Below are 19,751 nucleotides of genomic sequence, written 5' to 3' on the forward strand. Positions count from 1 at the left end.
TTTTGTATAATTCTTATGAATATTTTATAGGTGTGGGAGAGTAAATTGATTGGTCTGTAATTTCTGCAGTCTCTTTTGTCTCTTTTCTTGTATATTGGGATGATCTTTCCAGTTCTCTAGTCATTTGGTATCGCTCTTGTTTCTAGTATTTTGTTGAATAGGATTATTAAATATTCTATTGATGTGCTGTCTCCATATGACCACAATTTAGTAGGGATAGTATCAATACCTGGTGCTTTATTGTTTTTCATTTGTTTTATTGCATATCTAACTTCTTTTAAAATTTTTGAGTGATCGTTAGGAATCATCCAAATATTACAATGTAACCAAAATAATGATCTTCAATAGGACCATATTGAGGCCATGTTAAGGCCATATTATTATGTGGATCAGAGAAATGGAAATAGACCAAAAAACAGGAAGCTAAATTAAATAGTTTTCAAACAAAATGTTTGCATAAAACATTAAAAATATTTTGGCCTCAACATATAATAATAATAATATGCAATGAATCATATAAACTGACTGAGCAAAAAAAGCATCATTAATGAAATAAAAAAAATCACAAATGAAAATGGATTGGATATGTACTGGAAATGGATTCCAAGAATAGCTTTGACATGGATTCTGGAGGGAAAAGGAGAAAGCCTAAATAAACATTTGCAGAAATGATAGAATAGAAAAGAAGAATGGCTGTTTGAGAGAGCTGGAGAGAAACAACATTAGTGATATGAGACAAAGGCATCTGAAAAAGAGGATTTCAGCCTTATGTGCCTGAGGCACAAGGAGTTTCAAAAGGACGCACAGACAGGAGGAGGAAAATTTATGCTGTTGCTGATTAGAAATTATTACTCAAATAACAAACGTGATGGAAGGTACCAGAGACTTGAGCTTTCTGAATCTAGTGATTTCAGATATGTCAGTAATCAAGGTGGCCCCACTGCCACTAAATGGAAGAGTAATCCTGGGAGATGGCTAAACATTCCAATTTCAGCAATGTTTAGCCTTCTCCCAGGATCCTGAAATAGGAAATGGTCTATGGGGGGGAAATATTTATATGCTTGCTGATGCTGCATAACTGCATTAGCAGTAGTTAAAGAAGATGATTTAAATCATGATTGTAAATGATCTTCGAAGATGATTTAAATATGGACAAAAGAAAATGGCTGTTAGTTTAATGTTTTAAAATGTAAGGTTATGCATTTTGGACTAAAAGGTTACCAGCTGTGTACTGCATTTATGGAAATGGTCTGTATGAAATGTATGAGGTAGGGCATTTCGATATACTGGTTAAAGTTCAGTACATTTTGCATCAGGTAATCTAGTAGCTCATTGGATTACCTGTTCATTGAAGAACCCACTGACAAGAATAAAAAGTTATTACACCTCTTTATGAAGCTTTGATTCATCTGGACTATTTTCCACAGATATGATCACCTGCATTTGGGATGAGAAAGAGCTGGAGAGGATCAAGAGGTGAGTGAGTAGAATGATGGCCTATAGAATGAAATAGTCTCCTTATGAGAATAGATTGAAGATTTATAGGTTACAGAAATGAATTGATAGATGGAAAATTGTGGAGTGGGTATGATAGACATACAAGTTACATAAAGATTTTATCTGACTGATGCAGAAGAAACTTTTCACTACATGACTGATGGCGGAGAATTATTGGACATTACTAGAAACTGAGTAAGCATGCAGTTAGCTAGAGTGCAAGGACTAGATTTTTTTTTCAGTCATTTATGAATGCTTTATTCACAGTTAATGCATTAAAAAAAGAAGTATGACAGGTATCGTGTGAATGATCGTGAAATGTTTAATGGACCTCCTGTGATGAGTTTGCAGGCTCCATGGAAATGCCCTTGTAACAGTAATAATAATGAATTCATTGCAAACATTTTCCTTTCAGATTCTTGGCAGTAGCCACTGCTATCACAGATAATGCACAAGAGTCATTAGCAGGACAGAAAAGAGGAGCAAATGTTGAGTCCAGGTATCTATTTTTTTTTTTTTTATCAAATATTAATTTTATTTTCTGAAATGATGAATTAATCCTCAGTATTATGCATGTGAACTCATGAATTATTAGTCTTACTAATAATAAAACCATTAACTCACTGAAAAGTCACTGAAATCTATGTATTGTTGATTTACTGCACTATAATTAAGAAGAATCATTCTCTCCTTCAGCCCCCCCCCCCTCTATGTGAGGCATCTCTCTTCATAATTTGGAGCCTGCCCAGTAATGGCACTTGCCCTTTTCATTCATATTTTTTTCATATTCTTTGCTCTACTTCTCTTGAGTCTTTTTTTACTATCCTATTTTACATACCACTATCATTGGGATTCACTATCATGGCAAACATGACAACCAATTCTTGCTGCCATGTTTGCTGTGCAGTGCAACCCATAGACATCCAGAAAAGGGGATCTGGTATTCTCACACTACTTTGATCTCTGTTTCAGCAAGATGGATAGTCCTCAATGGCCAGCCAGGATCATTTGGCTAGTAGACTTGCCTGCAAGAGTCAGCAATGTTGCAGAAAGTCTCCTTCCCCATGGTCTGGTGGATAGGACCCAATGCTTGTTGTGATGCCAGCATGCAGATATCAATCACAACAACTCTCCATCATATTACCAACCATGATTATCAACCTTATATTTAACAAATTCTCCCCACACCCAAAACATCATCATCAGTGAAAATAGGGTATATCGTGTGTTCTGTTAGACTCTATATCACAAATCCTTCATGCTTCTTCAAATGTAAGAAATACAGCCATGCTCAGACTTTGTCATGGCTCTGCCATCTGTGCACAATACGAGAGTAAGGAACATGAGAATGACTGCATATAATACACAAATGCTTTAATTGCAAGGAAGAACATTTAGCTTACTCCTGAGTATGGAAAGGTAGAAGGATGAAAAGGAGATTTGAAAGGTCAGTACCTAGCAGAACATACCAAAAAAAAAAAAAAAAAAAGGAGGAAGAGAGGAGGTATACCTCAATTACAGCAACAACATTTATTGGGAAATCTCTTACATTGAGAAGACACTAGTAGAGAAAGTGTGTAAAGGGACATTTATTCGTGTCTGTCCCACCTTCTCACAGTTCAGTTTCAATATCCCTGAGCAGTATGATTTACTTGCCATCTCCATCAAGCCAATTGGAGAAAAGAAGATATTCCAAGGTTCTCTCCTATTGATGAAGCAGTGAATCGTATTACTGAGTGTATAATGCAAGCCACTTCAACTGCAGTATTCAAACTGTCAGTTTCTGCCTTTCTATGGTACAATTCATAATGTACAGCAGCCAGGAAAACCAGAAACAAAGCTTTGGGTATCTTCTGCAGATACTCTGCTGTGCAAAGCTTAATTGCTCTCAAACCTGCACAGTGCATCTAACTGTCAGAGATAAAAGGACTCCTGGAGCTAATTCACATCTCCTGTTACCAGATCAACAAACATCAAAGAGGTGTGGGATGAAATCCAGAGAAAATTAAATTCAGATATTCTATACACTATTCTTCGATCCTACAATAGAATCATTGCACAAGTGCTCACCCAAAAGCAAAAGCAGCAGATGCTCTCAGAAAGAGTTTGTTAAAACATCAGTAACATCCTCTAACACTGCATAATCCTAAAAAAAACAAAGCAGATACCATAATAAAAGCAAGTATATGCAGAATTTCTGCTCAGGGTATGGACCAGTCATTTTACTAACACCATATTCTAACATAAAGATATGAATGAGTCCATGTGGAGAGAAGGTGCAACAAATAAGAAAAGCTTCATTGACTGTGTCATTGTTGATAGTGATATCTTCATGCTAGTTCAGGATAACAAGGGTGTACAAAGGATTTGAAATCAGAAGTGACCATTACTTAGTACTAAGCATAAAAATGGATATCACAATTAAAAGAACACTATTATTATTATTATTACACGACACCTCCAGGGAGTCCAAAGACTCGTAGAGGGAGGACACCTGCTCTACAACTCTGTTTCCACCACTCATCCACTAACTGACTGCAATTACACCAACACCACCACCACTAGTATTTCTGCAGACAATCACAAACATCCATGTCCACAGCAGGATTCAAACCCACAGCCTTTTGGCTGGAGAGTGGATACTCTAACGAGTGGTTAGCATATCCACTCTAAGAAAGTTTTAAAAATAATTAAATTTGAGCAGCTTTTACAGATAAACTTAGACTCACCTACACAAACGTTAGTGAAGAATAAATTACAGAAAACAAGAACCAATCTTGGAGTCTCAGTGAAAAACTCTGAAGAAATCATTGATTGATTCAGCTAGGGAGTTATGTGGTGAAGTTGTCTGCAAGAATAGAAAAATAAGAAAAGCATGGTAGATACAAGATGTTAAAGAAGCATTCAGCAGAGCACTGTCTATAAAAGTATCTGTAGAAAAGGCACAAGGAAGAAACTGAATGTTTGTGAGAGAGGGGAATTGAAGTGGGTATGTGGGAGGAGGAGGGATCATTAATTAGCTGGATTGCCCTTTTCTGGATAGAATTGAGCAATCTTAGCAAGGATTTTGTTACACCACAACAAATATGGGAGCAGTATTCCATAGTTGGGCAGATTTGGAATTGTATAAAGTTAGGTGTGAAGTAATGTCTTTTGCTAAAAAGTACAAGTACTGTAAAAAGAATCAAAGATGATAAAGATGACATGAACACTAAAGGTAATGATATCCTGGATGTCTGGACTAATTATTTTGAAAGACTGTTAAACAAAACAAGCAGTGACAGAACAGTAGTAAAAACATTTTCAAGAGGAATGCAAACGAGAATACATATCAGTACTTGAAGTAGAAAAAGCCATCAAAAACTTAAAATGTGGAACAGCAGCTGGGATAAATGATATACAAGAAGAAATGCTTAAATATGGATGTATAAAGTGGCTACACCGCAATAATACAGAGGGCCTGGTGAGAAGGTCTAATTCCAAATAGTTGTAGTAGAGTTTGCATAATTCCTGTCTATAAAATAGAGAAATAAAGCAAAATATCAGAATTACAGAGGAATTTTTCTGTTAAGTGTTCCAGATAAAATTTATATAGCATATTTGAAAGGTGATTAAGAGAAATTGTGAAAGAGAAACATGGAGAAGAACAAACTGTGTTCAGGCCAAACAGAATTGTCGAGATCAGATTTTCAGTTGACGACAATTAGTTGAAAATCATGCGAACATGACCCATGTTCCCATGATTTCTGTACTTTAGTTTTCCAGATTATATGACAAGGTGTCATTTGTAAATGAATGTATAAATTTAATTTTATGTCTATAACCAATCCTGTCTCTACTGCTGCCACCTCTCCACCCTGATTTCTCTACACTCGCCTATGTCTAATCACTTTTATCACTATTTACCTTATATATCTCCTTAGAATCAACTACCCCCTCCCCACATCACATTCCTATGCTGATTGTCCCCATACACTCATTCACTAGTGCTTTCAGCATCCACTTTCCTTATGCCATGTCTCCCTGTCTGCCTCAATTCCTCCCTCCCCATTTCCCTATTCATCTTACATTCCTTCTCTTACTCTCATCTGTTATGCTGCTACTCTCTCTCCATTTACAAGTACTTCAATTTCACCTATTTCACTATTCTGATTTTCATGTCATCTCTTATTTCCTCTGATATCTCATTCACATCACTCATTATACTTCCCCCTAGCAGCAGTCTCTCAAGTTGACTCACACCAATTCCTTTTAAATGCAGTCGATCACTTTTGTACAATTCCTTTTCCTTGAATACATCCCTTGCATTAAAACTAAACTCCTTTCTTCTCACATGACTCTGCCAACATACAATTCAAAATTCTTGCTCACTCACTCATTGTCATACCTTTTAACACACTCACAACCTTTCTTACTATGCTGTTAGCTTTCACCTCATCAATTATCCTCCTAATATCCATACTCACATGCTCCTTATGTTCAGACAAATCATTTGTTCTCACAACCACTCTCTTTTTATTATTTACCTGTCATATCCAAAGTAGTCACCCTTTTCATCCTAGGATACAGATCATTCAGCACATCTTTAATATTAGAATTTCAATGCATCACCACCATTCATTTCTCATACTGATTATGTCAGTCATTAAGTATTCATCCTAGCCATTGTACTCACTTTTTCCCTTATTCACTCACTTTCAGTCCATCATTTTTCTCTCCTGTAATCATACTCACTTTTGTGCCATCGTTCATATTCCCTTTCACATCCACAATCATGCTTATTTTCATCAGTCTCCTTCACAGTCACTTTCTTGACACTTACGGTAGCAAGGAGAGTAAGATTGTTACTCTCACTCTTACTCTCCAAGGTAAAAGGTAGCAAGGAGAGTAAGAGTGAGAGTAACACTCTTACTCTCCTTGCTACCTTTTACCTTGGCCTGACAATCATTGCTCACTCTTTATTCTCATTTACTGATACCACTCAGTCCAACAAAATATCATGCTTGCTACAGATTTTCTACAGATGCATATCTTCTCTCTCTCTCTCTCTCTCTCTCTCTCACACACACATACCCCCCCCCCCCCATTTATGCATGATGTACTCATGACATTGAACCAGTTTCAAGGAAACTATATCATTAATCACATTTGATCTTTGACTTCATGACATGTTACCTCATTCCCACCACCATGTTGTGTCTATTAAGTACAAGCTACAAATTTTGCAATTTAGGCTAAGCTATCAAACAATAGAAAGTTACCAAATGGTGCTGACATTATTGTCATTAATTACATAAATCAACTCTTATTTTTTCTTAACCTACTTCCCAACAACATAATATCCTTCACCCTATCGGAGATGTACATTCCCCACCTGAAACCTTAAAAAAATTGTAACTCTTTAACTTGTGTGTTACAAATATAAACAAGAGGTACCACCACTTTGCCTTATTCTGTTGGATAAATTTCTCTTTTCTGTTGCCCTAGAAATTCTGATAATCACTCTAATAACTTTGAATATCTTTCTCTCTAGCTTGATTTTTGGCAGTTCAATTGCCCAGCCAGTCAGATTATTTTCTTTTGAAACTTCATTATTTTCAACCTGGCTTACATTTTTTAACTCCACAGATTACAATTGAAGAAATGCTGAGGTATTGGCTGCTAGCAATGACCTAATACAAATTACCCAACCCATTATCATCAGATTCTTCACATGTACTCTCGGGGAAGATACAGGATGTTATGATTGGACTGCATGAAAAAGCTACATCATAACGAACTTCCTATCAACAACTTTCCATCAAATTAGTCTTATATGTTAAGACTCCAGTATTATCAGATCTTTGATTGCTGTCTTCTAAGGCAGGGTTTCCCGAACTTCTTGCTGAAGTGGAGCCCTAAAGCAAACAATTTTTTTTTGCAGAGCCCTCACAACTCAATCTTTAAAATAAACATGAAAAAAAAGGAAGAAATCAATAAACACTCACCATTTTGCAATTTAGTGCTCTGTAAATTTAAAAAATTTAAGTTCATTTTAATGACTACAGTGCAGTTGTTGTTTTGAAATACAGAGTTTTTCAAAGTCTGGTATCATCAACTCATTAATTAAAATAAATAAAATAAGTGAATGTTTGTAAACAAGATTTGTTGAGCCATAGAATTTCAATTGTGGAGCCTGCTATGGGAAACCCTGTTCTACGGCACTTCTTTCTGTATAATTCCATGTGGATCCTGGTCTTTCTCTGATTCTTTTTTACAGCCAACCTGACAAAGAAAACTGATTTTGGTAACCTATTTGCAATAGAGGGAACTTTCCAGCAGTGATGGTACTGGCCATTTTCATTCTTCCTCTTTTTTTTTTTTTTTTTTATCATATCTTCCGATACTATTGGAAGATATGATATAAGAAGTGGTAATATAAGAGCATGCACAATTTTTTTTTCCAACTTTTTTTTTTACTTTTCTCTTTTCTAGAACACCATCAGTTGGATGTGCACCTACATTGGTTTAGCTTTGGTTCAATTTAAATTCACCAATATAGAATGTCTCTTCTATTAGAATTCTTCTAATAGAAGAGACTCAGAAGAACAAATTGTGCATGCTCTTATATTACCATGTCTTATATCAAAAATAGTTTTGACTTAAAGATCATCTTCAAGAGTCTGATATGATCGTTTCTTTTTATGTAATTTCTCTGTTTACAAACGTACACTTGAAAAAACTCTACAACATATATAAAAAGATTTCCCTAATGATTCTATCAATGCTGGTTATTTTACTTAGCATAATAAATTGTTTCAACAAATTGAGGGTGCTATGATGTCCTATATCACCTGCTTTAGCTGATTACTCTATGGAGCATTTAGAGGATTGGATTTCCATTTCTCCTCAGCCTCATATTTGGCTAGATTTGTGGATGATATCTTTGCAATCTGGTCTCACTCTGAAACAGAATTACTTCAATTTCTGAACAAAATTGACTTCTTATACACTTGCATTAAATTCACTATTGAGCATGAATCTAACAACAGTTTTCCCTTTCTAGATATTTTAATACACAACTCTGCTGGTAGTACTGAATTTTCAATTTATAGGAAGCCATCTCCTTTACAGACATATATATCCATGCATCTTCACATCATCATCCTTCACAAAAAATAGGTATTATCAAAAGCCTTGTGCACAGAGCATACACAATTTGTTCTTCTTATTAGATGAAGTGTCTTCTATTAGATGAATTTTTACATTAGTGTCTTCTATTAGATGAATTAAATAAAATAAAACTCACTCTATTACTTAATAGGATTCAGAAAACCTTAATACAGAAAATAATTGTTAATTATCATTCCTCTTCCAAATTGCAATCTGATGTTAAAAAGATCAGCATACCTTAAAGGAACATCTGAACAAATAGCAAGGACTCTTTGCAGATATAATCTGTATACCACCTTCAAACCAGCCTAGAAGTTGTCTTCTTACAACCTATCAAAGATATACGAGGGTGGTTTGAAAAGTTTGGTAAAAAAGTAAGTTAAACATATTTTTTTGGGAAAAAATCACCATTATTTTTCAAAATAGTCTCCAGAGAGAGATCTACACTTTTGGTCCAGCAAGTTTCCAATTTTTTCATCCCATCTGAAAAGTTGGATTTGTCAAATTGTGCAAAATAGTCATTGACAGCGTTGATGTCATTCTCATTCAAAGAAAGGTTTTTCCCACTGAGCCAAATTTTTAAGTTTGGGAACAAGAAGTCACAAGGGGCCGAGTCTGGTGAATATGGTGGATGTGGAACCAACTCGAACCTCAGTTCGTGCAATTTTGCCATTACGATGGCCAATATGTGGGAACATGCATTGTCTTGATGAAAGATGAAAGAGCACTTTTTTTGTGCCCCAACCTTGGCTGTTTTTTCCTTCAGTTCTTCTTTTAAACAGTCCAACAATGATGTATAATAGACTCCTGTTATTGTCTTATCCTTTTCCAAATAGTCTATCATGATAATTCCTTGGGAATCCCAAAAAACAGTAGCCATCACCTTCCCAGATGACAAAATGGTCTTTGCTTTATTTTTGGTGCTCTTTCACCGGGCATCGCCCACTGTTTTGACTGCTGCTTGGACTCAGGGTGTTGTGGTGGATCCAAGTTTCGTCAACAGTCAAGAATCAATGCAAAAAATCCTGCGAATTGCAATTAAACATCACCAAACACTGCGTTGAAATGTCTTTTCACATGCATTTTTGATCAACAGTCAACAATCACGGCACCCATTGCGCGCGCACACACACCTTTTTCATGTGCAATTTTTTGCGCAGGATATTATATGTCCGTTCAGTTGAGATGCCTACAATCTCAGCAATCTCATGCACTTTCACTCGGTGGTCTTCCATAACGATACCATGGATTTTGTCAATCGTTTCTTTCATGGTGACCTCAGTCATGCATCCAAAAGTGCGCTTCATCTTTGATGGACTTATGACCATGTTTAAACCCATTTATCCAAAAATAAATAGTCTTAATGCTGGTGCAGAGTCCCCACAAACTGCATCTAATCTAACTCGGATTTGATCTGCATGGCCGTCCACTTCTTTAAGTGGACCTTATCACTACACGAAACTTGTTTTTATCTGTTTTTATGAAAAATGCAAACAGTCATTTTAAATGTTTGCCAAACGAGAACCACGTGGCTAAAAGTTTGCCAGGGGTCATGAAAAATATGATACATGCCAACACTGGTATGAACGAACAAATTGTGTCGCCGTCTATTGGAAATTTACCAAACTTTTCAAACGACTCTCGTATTATGACTTCTACCCTAGTCTGGTGTTTATCAAATACACTGTTCTTGTCATCTATGCTACTGGCCGTTCTGCTACAATTAGAATTAAAGAACATCAAGATTATATAAGATTTCTGGAATCAGAAGGTTCAGGCCTTGCTTCTCGTGCTATTGACAATAGACACAGATTTCATTAGAACTTAACCATGATGATGCATTACATCAGGTTCAAATATGATTGTCTATTTCTTGAATCATGTGAAGCCCTACACCATTCTCCTAACCTTAATTGAACATATTGTATACCTGTCTCTAAGTTTTGAGAAGTGATTGCTATGAATTGTTTGTAATTTTTTATTTATTTATTTTATTATTTTTTTTTTTATAGATCACAATAATGAATCATACAGCATGCATGTACTTCCACATGTTTCTGAAGTTCTATTAGTGTTTTCTCCTACTTGTATGGCTGCAACCAAGATACATGGAAGTATATGCATGCCATATGACTCATTCTTGTGTTCATAATGTAAATGTTGTATCCAGTTCTTCTGCCTTCTCCTTGAATGAAGCTCATGAAATGTTAAGCAAAATATATAGGAATAATAAATTCTATTTAGTTTTCTCTTACATGTGTCATACAGAAAAAAAAAAATATGGATGCTAAAGTTAGAGTACCTCATATTGCTAAACATGAGTTATTCTCCTATTTAACTACTTAAATCTCGCTAAACACTGTCATTATGCCAGACAGGCAAAAGACAAGTAATAGTAGTTCAGAAAGAAGATTCCTTATTTATCTCATTAAATATTCATCCATGTCAATTTAAATAAATGTTGGTGAGCAAGTTAATGTACCAAATGTTGTCAAAGCCTTGCTAAAATCTAAATAAATTACATCATAGCCATTACCATAATCTGTTTCTCTCATAACTCTACACAAAATGTAACAGATTTCTCAAAATTGATTAACTTAATATAACCATGCTGTCCCTGGCTCAAAATTTGGTTACTTTGGATTGTTCTGAATATAAAAATAAAAAAAATCAACTAATGCCTTTTATTCCTTTATAGGGAGAAGGCAAGGCCGTTTTAGTCCTATCTAACTTTTGGAGACTGAGTGGGCAGTTCAATCTCCACTGGTAGCCAATAAGAGACAGCTGGCCCAAGTCTATCACTAATTTAACCACCTAACCGGCCAGGACGTCTATAGATGTCAAGGTTATCATGGAGTGATAAGCATGCAGTGAAGTAACAAGTGCCACCATCTCATGGTCTCTAACCCTATCACAATATTTTTTTAATTTCTGAAAACCGTGTGGGTTCTACGGGCAATTTTCTTCAGTTTACGGGATGAAAAAACTCACTTGCCCATGATCAACTAACTCGGAACCAGTCAAAAAAAAGCTCAGAAAAAGTGTTCCTCTAATCAGCAAACTAGAATCAAACTCATGACGATCTTTCTTTGGATGGCCTAGCGCTGAGAAGTGCAAACATCACTGAGATACACAGGCTCGTCTGCTCTGGATATAGTTCTCATATATATATATATATATGTGTGTGTGTGTGTGTGTAATAATTTTTTTTTTTTATCTTGGGGATATTGTATATTAGGATAACCAAGTAATTTTATAAACTTGGTTATTTTAACTCTTAATCCCAAGTATGCAAACAATTAAGTTTGCGCCTGAAACTTTAGACTTGAACTTTGTTTCTGGCGCAAATTTAATTGTTTGCATACTTGGGATTAGGAATTAAAATAACCAAGTTTATAAAATTATTTGGTTATCCTAATATATATATATATATATATATATATATATATTATTATTATTATCATCATTACTTTTTATAACTTCGCCACTTTTTTGGCATGAGGTCTGGAAGCAATAATTCTTTCCACACACCTAACATTCTTGATCTTTTTTTACCAGTCTTCTTTTCAGGTACACTTTCGAGGTGACTGCTCCTCTTGGTAATTCAAATCACAATCCAAGTTTCATCTCTTGTGGAATAATTCACACATTGTCTGAATGTTCACACATTGCTCTCAGCCATTCAGAACCTTGTGTAGTTTAGTATTACAACAATAATAAGCTGGAAGATCTCTAATTTTTACTCCTCTTTTCATTGGTCAGGCACTGTTTCTGTTCTTCAGATCCAGATACTTCTTGTGGTCTTATTACAGAGATTATCCTTATTGGAATACAGATTTTCATTTCTCATTCTGTTCAAAGTTCCTACTCTATATCAAAGCCATGGTTTTCCAAAAAGGTTTATCATGTTAGTCCAGGAAATGAAAATCCCCCCCCCCCAAAAAAAAATCCCAGCTTCATACACAGATTTCATTAAAACCACTGTAATTGCAAAATCATCATTTAAAAAGCTGTCTGACTTTGATAGGGCTAAATATAGAAAACTCTCCACCTGTGCTAATGGCAGTCATGCCCTCTGGTCACTAGAAATAGCTATAGGGAGTAACTTTTGTCTATCTGTGCTTCTACTTATTTCTCATCCAAATGATTTCATTGCAACATCACTTAAAGAGAAGGCTAACCCCCCTAGCTTCATTCTTCTCATTCAACCTATAGATGAAAAAGTCACTTGACCTCCTTCTTTACCTGGGACATTACATCACATTCCTCTTTATCCTTCTGCCAGAAAGATATCAGAAGAATCTTGAACAATGGATACCAAAAAGGCTTCTGGTCCTGATGGACCACCAGTTGTGCTCAAGAAATGTGTTCCTGAACTAACTTCTGTTCTTTATCATCTGTACACACTATATTATACTAAGGAGGCATCAATGGTGAAATTCTAAACGAATAAGCTCCAGCGCCCTTAAAGTAAGGATCATAAATGTGAGGCTATTGCTAGATTGTCACAACATTTTTTTAAAAATTTAATTAATTTATTTATTCTGGTGGAGTTAAAGCCATCAGGCCTTCTTTTCTACACCACCTTAAATACAAATTTTCCACATTTTTCCGCATTAAATACAAATACTATACAAATTAATATAATACAGTACTTTTAACATATTAATTGTAATCGTTTGTAATCAGGCGACTGTTGATATTGACTTTATATACACATTCAAAACTGTAAAGAATTGTTGAATAATAACAGAATGTAGGCATAATTACTGTAAAGGGAGAAAGTCACAAAACAGAAAAATGTTCCGGGGCAGGGCCTCCGGAGGGTCCTGGCTGAATTTAACCACTGGCAGGCATCCACCCTAAAGCATTTAAGCAAGCCCATACAGAGTGTTCCAAAAAAAATAAAATAAGCAGCCTGTTGACTTATTGCTTTCATCTTGGTGTTGTCTAAAGTAATGGAGAAGATCATAAACAGTCAACTTCGTTGATCTCTGGAGAACTATCAATCAACATCAATATGGATTCCACCGATTACAATCCACAGCAGATCTCATGGCCTACATCACCCACCTTTGGATGCATGCCATTAAAAAGTTGGAGAAACCTGTGCTGTTGCATTTGATGGGGTCATTCATTATGCATAATGTAGAGGGTGTTCTCTCTCTTTTCAGATTTTCCTGTTAATGCAGGTGTTTCTCAGGGCCCTATTACTTCACCAACCCTTTTCCTTATATATCTAAATGATCTGCCCTTCCTGATCTCAAATCCTATTCACAGTTTTGTTGATAATAGCACTTTCCACTCATCCTGCTCATATGATAAACTTTACAGTGCTCAAACATCAAAAGTTTCGCGATCATCTATGATGAGTAGTCTGAACACTGATCTGCACATCATCCTGCACTGGAGCAACAACAGCCTTGTCACCTTCAATGCTTCCAAAACATAGCTTTGCCTGTTTTCTTGTATTAAAAAAAAAAACAAAAAAACTTGATTCTTCTTCACTTACTTTTGGTAATGCTCAACTTACTCTTAATCTTTCCTGGCATGATCACCTCCCTTCTATATTTTATAGCTTCTTGAACTTCTAGAAAACGTGGTATATTTTTCACTCCTCTCCTGTCTTGTTTCTTACTCTGTACATCTGAAATCCAACCAACCCAGGAATGCTGCTACTGCTCTCACATTTGGAGTAGTGCACATAAGGCTTCTCTAATAATTCTTGATGCAGTCCAGAAGAAAGCAGTTTGGTTGATTGATGATCCCTCTCTTACAAACCTTTTCACACTGTTTCATAGATGACCAGTTTCTGCATTGTCTCTTTCATATATTTCTATGGTCACTTCAGAGTAGTAGCATTCATAATGCCCCCCCCCTTCTTCTAAACCTACAGGACCACGAGCATCAGCTGCCCAACATCTTTTTTTGGTTAAATTACAGACTCACTGATCCTGTTACTCCCATTCTTCTTTCATTCCACCTTTGTATTATGGACTACTAATGCAAATGATATGACATCAACAACTTTTAGATACAAGTAGCTTAGCTGTGAAGATACTTCACATGCAAACTTTGTTTTCATAAACTTGGAAAAGGATTAAACAAGAATATAATTTTTTGAAAGTTATAATTTACTTGCTAACCAAGCAAAAAAACTTTGTCCATCTCTTCATGGTCTTATCAGTTGCCAGATGTTTTAAAATATCTCCTGCTTCTGTATTATATACAAGAATAATAAATCATGTAATTGATTTTTTGTTTTAATATTAAATCATTTGGAAGAATGCCATATCTATCAGTTCTTCTGTATCATTAACATTACAAAGAAGTATATTTAGCATAACTTTTTCTCCCATATTTTCTAGTGCAAACTTGCTCAGTAATTTAATTGGAGAAACTTCTGTGACTCAGCGATGGGTGGTAAGTTATTTTATAGAAATTACAAGCTTTATATAGGTTATAATGTAGTTAATTAATATAAGTTTTTAGCAGTTTATTTATAAAATAGATGTATATTTAAAAAAAAAAACTACATTTTTTAACCCACCATTAAAAAAATTATCATTTTTTTTAATATCAGTTTGAGTGTAATAGAAAACAAAATTTGGATTAATTTAATCACTTAATATAACAGCATCAAGGTAGAAATTGCATGTTAAAACTGAAGCATCAGCTCAGGCAGTTTCAGTGATGCCCTTTAGTTGGAAAGACCTGGCTTCGAATCCTGTTTAGGAAGCAAAGACCCTTTGCCAGGGCTTTTTAGGTGAAGGAAAATTAGCTAGTGATGGAAAAAACTCTCCTGTGGTGATAGAGAGTATTTTCCTCCCAGCAGCTTGGATTTTTCATCCTGCAAACTGACCAAAAGAACGTGCAGAATTTTTATAGACATAAATTAACACTGGCCTCATAGCCTTTAGTTGCTTTGGCTATAACTCCATATTGAACTCTACCAAATTTGGATATTGTTTATTTTTTTTTACATTTTGCCTCTGACATATCTCTTAGCTTTGTCAAGATATAGTTGGCTAATATTCTGGTTATCTATTAATGGAGATATTTATTATGAAAGCTAACATCACAAACAGTGGCCAAATTAGTTATGAAAAGTCAAGATCTGAATTCAGAAAATAAATTTTGAATGACATTTTCTATCCGATAAATTTGTAGGCATTGAGAATGTCTGAAATTCAATTCAATAGAGCTGCTCCTTCACTTAAGTATTTTCAGCTACACTTTCTATCATTTTCCTGATTAATATGTAAGTCCACATACAGTATCTTCTTTGATTTTTTCCCCAGAAAATTGATGCTATAATTTGACAATGAAACCAAACACTTTGGTTTTGTTGTGTCATAAAACATTCTATTAAACAGAAATTAATATGTTTAATAGAATGATTTAATAGAATGTTTAATAGAATTATTAATAATAATAATTTTATTATTAAAATTAATAATAAAAATAAATAAATAAAATAAAATTTCTAACATAAAATGGACTGGAAACATTTTTTTCCCTGGAAATATTGCACGTGATGAAATGCCTATTGTTTGTTTAATAGCAGTCTATTCTCCAATAATTAGTGAAAATAGCAGAATTTCTTATCATTCTCCTGTAAAGATTGATTTACAAATTTAAATCAAAGATCACTGATTTGAGCACTCATCAAGGCAAGGTCTCATCCAAGTCATAACAGTATCTATATATACATCTATCATAAGTAAAAATAAATAAATACATCCTCCATTGACTTTTATTACCAGTAGATGTTGGCAAAATTCATATCCCTAACTTTTGTAAGATCAGTAGATAGCTGATCTCCACCCTTAACCTTAAGTGTTCCAAACAGCATTAGAGGAGAGTAAGATAGACAACTGCTATCTCATGGTCCTAAATGCAAACATGTATATAGAATTGTCTGAAATTCTGTGAATTCTGCAGTCAATATTTTTATTTGCAGGGTTAAAAAACCATCTTTCCTGGAGAGGAAAATCTACTTTTTTGTGCCAAAGCATAAGTAACTCTGGAATCAGCTGAAAAAAAAAAAAAAAACTAGAAAAAATTCCATACTCAGCAACTAGAATTTAAAATATGCAGATCTTTTTCTTTTGGTGTCTAGTGCAAAGAAGTCATGTTTTCACACAGCTACACAGGCAGTAATATCTGTCATTTTTTTTTTTTTTTAATATTCACCAAAATGCATTTACAACATTTGTTGGCAGTCCATCCCACATACACACATCGCCCTTACTTGATTTTCAAGGATGACTCCAAGTTCTCTCCCCTACACATGGAGACATAGACATAAATGAGCTGTAAAATCTCACTTATGTCTATGTTCGGTAAGCACCAACTTACATCTATTACTCAAATTTCAAGACCATATTCATACACACACTCTCCTTGTATGCACATAACCATAGGCCAGATATCATCTGAGTTTCCTTTGCAGGATCTTTTCAATCATCCCCCTTCCCTTTCTCTGGTCCAAGGTAACACAGCTGAACAAAGTAGTCAGTATGTATTCTTATTAAAGTCTTGTACAGTGGAAGAAGAACTTCCTTGTTCCTACAAATTAGTATCCTCTTGAATACTGTAGCTATCAATCCAGTGAGACTTAAGGTAGAGTGGATGAATTTTTTGAGGCTTTAGAGAAAGCAACTGACACAATGAAAAAGGAAAAGTTGGTCCTTGTTGGGGGATCCCAACAAGGACCAACAGCAGAGTAGGAAATGACTGACAAACATACAAAAATATTTTGCAAAAATTTGGAGAAAAGAGCAAAGCTAATAATAATGGTAAATACCTGTTGGATTTCTACTCAGGACATGGACTGGTTATTACTAACAACACAATGTTCCAACATAAAAATGGGCACAAATTCGCATGGAGAGAAGAAGCAAGGAATAAGAAAAGTCTCATTGACTATGTTATTGTTGATAGTGATGTTTTCTCACTGCTGCAGGACACTAGAGTGTACAGAGGATTTGAAATTGGAATTGATTGCCATTTAGTCTTGAGTAGGATAAAATTGAATTTCATATTGAAAAGAAGAACATGTAAGAAAGTTTTAAAGCAATTAAAAGTTGAGCAGCTCTCATATGTGAACTGTAGACTAAAATACACAAACATTATTCAAGAAAAAATGAAAGAGTTTAAGAACAGAAATCAAACCTTGGAGATTCAGTGGAAAATCCTGAAGAAAACATTGATTGATTCAGCCAGAGAGGCATGTGGTGATGTTGTGTGCAAGGATAGAAAAATCAGAACTCCATGGTGGACACAGGAAGTTAAAGAGGCAGTGAAAGAAAAGAAGATAGCATATCAAAGTTCCTGGCAAATAAGTCAGCTTGTACTCTTAGAGAATACAGAGACAAATGTAAGAAAGCAAAACACTGTGTAAAACTAGCTAAACAAAAGTCATGGGAAGACTTTGGCAAGAAGAAAATAAATAGAGTATTAGGAAAATGCCAAGATATTCTGGAGGCTGTTGAAAAAGCTCAGAAATGGAGGAAAAAGGCATATAACAAAGTGCCAAGAGAAAAGCTATTCAAACGCTACAGTTGTAGTTGAGTTGTAAGTCAGCAGTTTGAATTGAAGGAAAGGAATATTGGTTTAATGTGAAATCTTGTGTCAGTGCTGTAAAAGGAATTAGAACTGATAAAGGTGACACGAAAACTGGTGAAAAAAAGATATCCTTGATATATGGAGTAATTATTTCGAAAAATCACTAAATGAAACTAGCAGCGGTGACAGCACAGCGGTAAAGCATGATATTCGACCAGAAATGCTCAAGTATGGAGGTATAAAAGTCTTACAGTTGCTGCACTGCATATTTCAGAAGGCCTGGACAGAGGGACAAATTCCAGATGATTGGAGTAGAGTTCTCATAGTAACATATACAAAAAGGGAAATAAAACTGAATGCAAGAATTACAGAGACATTTCCATTCTGAATGTTCCTGGTAAGATTTATGCAAGTATACTTGAGAAATGATCGAGAAGGATTGTGGAAGAGAAGCTTGGTGAAGAACAAGCTGTATTCAGGCCAAATAGAGTCAGGATCAGATTTTCACTTTACAACAAATAGTTGAGAAATGGGAATATAACAAAGATTTGTATGATACGTTTTGTAGATCTGAAAAAGGTATATGACAAGGTGCCAGAGAAAAGCTATTCAGAATGCTACAGTTGTCTTTGAGTTGTAAGTCAGCAGTTTGAATTGAAGGAAATGAATATGGTTTAATGTTAAATCTGATGTCAGACAAGGATGTACATTATTCCCTTTGTTATTCATTATCTATATGGATAACATTATGAAGGAAAATGGTATTAAACCTGATATTGTTCTACTAGATTTGGTATGAAGGTTAGCAATAACAAGGCAACGATAATGGAAAATAGACAGAAGCATTGAAAATATCAACTGCATTATGAATGGAGAACCTATAGAACAGTAAAACATTTCAGCTATTAGGCACGATTTTTAGTAAAAATTGTAAAATAAATATGGAAATATACAACCAAATCAATAAAGCTGGTATGGTAGGAAGTCAACTGAATAAATTTATATGGAATAAGGGAGAAATTAGTCAAAACACTAAATTAGCTGTATACAAGACGGTGTTCAAACCAATTTTAACTTATGGATCTGAGATCTGAGTTGGAAATAAAACACTTGGCCAAAGACTAGCGACCATGGATATGAGAGTCCTGAGAAAGATTAGGGGCATGAACAGATGGCATCAGTGGCAATATCATATTAAAAATGAGAATATTAGCATCCAGGAATGCGTTAGCAGAGCTAATCTCAGGTGGTGGCCACTTAAACATAATGGGAGAGGAATGGTTACCAAAACAAGGGTTCTCTGCCAGGTTGCCAGAAAAAAAAGTCCCAGAGGAAGACAAACATATAGATTTATTGATACAGTAAAAAGTGCCTTAGAAGACAGGAATATAAGATCTGATAATGTTGGAGTCTTGACAGGTAATAGATTGTAATTCTAGTAGCAAGGCTTATACTTTGGTCATACATAACTGGTAATTAGCTTACGGAATTAACAACGCATATGAAGGATATTAATTAAAGGCAACTTTAAT

At 35.0% G+C, this 19,751-nt stretch overlaps 1 protein-coding gene across 3 annotated transcripts in view; it reads left to right on the plus strand.

Moving 5' to 3' along the window:
* The window catches only part of bchs (WD repeat and FYVE domain containing 3 bchs), a 1,305,514-nt gene that overhangs the window by 1,000,111 nt on the left and 285,652 nt on the right, over window positions 1–19,751 (plus strand). For all 3 annotated transcript variants that reach the window (XM_090399415.1, XM_090399420.1, XM_090399430.1), the window contains exons 53-54: window positions 1,913–1,996; window positions 15,018–15,072. In XM_090399415.1, the coding sequence (XP_090255541.1) occupies window positions 1,913–1,996; window positions 15,018–15,072 (139 nt within the window). The remainder of the gene's footprint in view (window positions 1–1,912; window positions 1,997–15,017; window positions 15,073–19,751) is intronic.

Source organism: Typopeltis vanoorti, chromosome 1 (genome assembly GCF_054136105.1).
Source record: "Typopeltis vanoorti isolate ZY-2024b chromosome 1, IOZ_Tvanoo_1.0, whole genome shotgun sequence".
In the NCBI taxonomy this organism is placed as follows: Eukaryota; Metazoa; Arthropoda; class Arachnida; order Uropygi; family Thelyphonidae; genus Typopeltis; species Typopeltis vanoorti.